Below are 1,763 nucleotides of genomic sequence, written 5' to 3' on the forward strand. Positions count from 1 at the left end.
ACCCCTGGGCTTCCCTGTTCTTTCCTGCAGAGGGGCACAGCCGAGCCCTTCCTGAGGCTCCACAACTTGTACCCCACCCCTCGCTGTGCCCGGCAGGCCGCCCTGCCCAGGCTGAGCCGTCGGGTGGTCAGCCAGCACTCCTACCCACTCAACCGCTTCTCGTCGGTGCCCCTGGACCCCATGGAGCGCCCCACGTCGCAGGCGGACCTGGAGCTGGATTACAACCCGCCGCGGGTGCAGCTCAGCGACGAGATGTTCGTCTTCCAGGACGGGCGCTGGGTCAGCGAGAACTGCCGGCTGCAGTCGCCCTACTTCTCCCCGTCCTCTTCCTTCCACCACAAGCTGCACCACAAGAGGCTGGCCAAGGAGTGCCTGCTGCAGGAGAACAAGACTCTGCGCGAGGAGAACAGGGCGCTGCGCGAGGAGAACCGCATGCTCCGCAAGGAGAACAAGATCCTGCAGGTCTTCTGGGAGGAGCACCAGGCCGCGCTGGGCCGCGACGACAGCCGGGCCTCTTCGCCGCTGCTGCACAAAGACAACGCCTCGTCCCTGGAGGCGATGAAGAAGGAGACGGCGCTGCAGGCGCACCGCGGCCGGGAGAACAGCACCCTGCAGCTCCTCCGCGAGGAGAACCGGGCCCTGCAGCAGCTGCTGGAGCAGAGGAAGGCCTACTGGGCCCAGCCCGACGAGAAGACCGCCTCGACCGAGGAGATCAAGCCCATCTCCTCGCCCCACGAGGAGCCCCACGGGCTGCTGCCGGACCCGGGCCCTGGCCTCCCCTCCCCCTTCGAGGAGCCCAAGGGCCTCCCGGCCCCGCCGGACGACTCCAAGACCCTCCGGGCCCTGCGGGAGATGGTGAGCACCCTGTCCGCGCAGCCCGGGGAGGAGGTGGGCAAGGGGGGCCCGGGCCTCCCCGACGGCAGCCAGTCCCTGGAGCTGCTGCGGGAGATGAACCAGGCGCTGCAGGCCCTGCGGGAGGAGAACCAGAGCCTGCAGGTCCTCCGCGATGAGAACCGGCTCCTGCAGGAGGAGAACCGGGCCCTGCATGCGCTGCGCGAGGAACACAGGCTCTTCCAGGAGGAGAACAAGGCGCTGTGGGAGAACAACAAGCTGAAGCTGCAGCAGAAGCTGGTCATCGACACAGTGACCGAGGTCACCGCCCGGATGGAGATGCTCATCGAGGAGCTGTACGCCTTCATGCCGGCCAAAAGCAAGGACCCCAAGAAGCCCAGCAGGGTCTGAGGCTCCCCCCTCCCCAGGCGCACAGAGGCACCGGGCTGGGGCGCCCCCACCACATAACGCCCACCTTCCCCATGGGCGCCTGGCCTGCCCCTACCAGCTGGTGCCCAGTGCAAGAGCAGAATGAGCAGCCTGGTCAATTCAGAGAAGTAATAAAGACCTGAGGAGGCTGGGGCCTAACCACATGGGCTGCTCTGCATTCTTTTGTGGTTTTTATGTGTTTTTGTTTTTTTTTTTCCCCTGTTTTGAGCACTTGCAGGCTCCCTGGTAGCTCAGCTGGTAAAGAATTTGCCTGCAGTGCAGGAAACCCTGGTTTGTTCCCTGGGTCAGGAGGATCCCTGGAGAAGGGAACAGCTACCCACTCTAGTATTCTTGCCTGCAGAATCCCATAGACAGAGGAGCCTGGTGGGCTGTAGTCCATGGGGTCACAAAGAGTTGGACCTGAGTGAGTGAGCACAGAACAGGGTCACAGCAAAATGAAGCACAAAGTACAGAGAATTCCCATACATCCCCTCCTGCACACC

At 63.9% G+C, this 1,763-nt stretch overlaps 1 protein-coding gene across 3 annotated transcripts in view; it reads left to right on the top strand.

Moving 5' to 3' along the window:
* SPERT (spermatid associated) overlaps positions 1 to 1,419 on the top strand; it is a 14,125-nt gene extending 12,706 nt beyond the window's left edge. For 2 of the 3 annotated variants that reach the window (XM_010854628.1, XM_010854629.1), the window contains one exon: positions 31 to 1,242. In XM_010854628.1, the coding sequence (XP_010852930.1) occupies positions 31 to 1,242 (1,212 nt within the window). Of the gene's footprint in view, positions 1 to 30 lie in introns of all 3 variants that reach the window. The other variant, XM_010854630.1, reaches the window with a different exon arrangement.
* Positions 1,420 to 1,763: the final 344 nt, after the last annotated feature.

This window comes from Bison bison, unplaced genomic scaffold (genome assembly GCF_000754665.1).
Source record: "Bison bison bison isolate TAMUID 2011002044 unplaced genomic scaffold, Bison_UMD1.0 scf7180017864345, whole genome shotgun sequence".
Classification (NCBI taxonomy): Eukaryota; Metazoa; Chordata; class Mammalia; order Artiodactyla; family Bovidae; genus Bison; species Bison bison.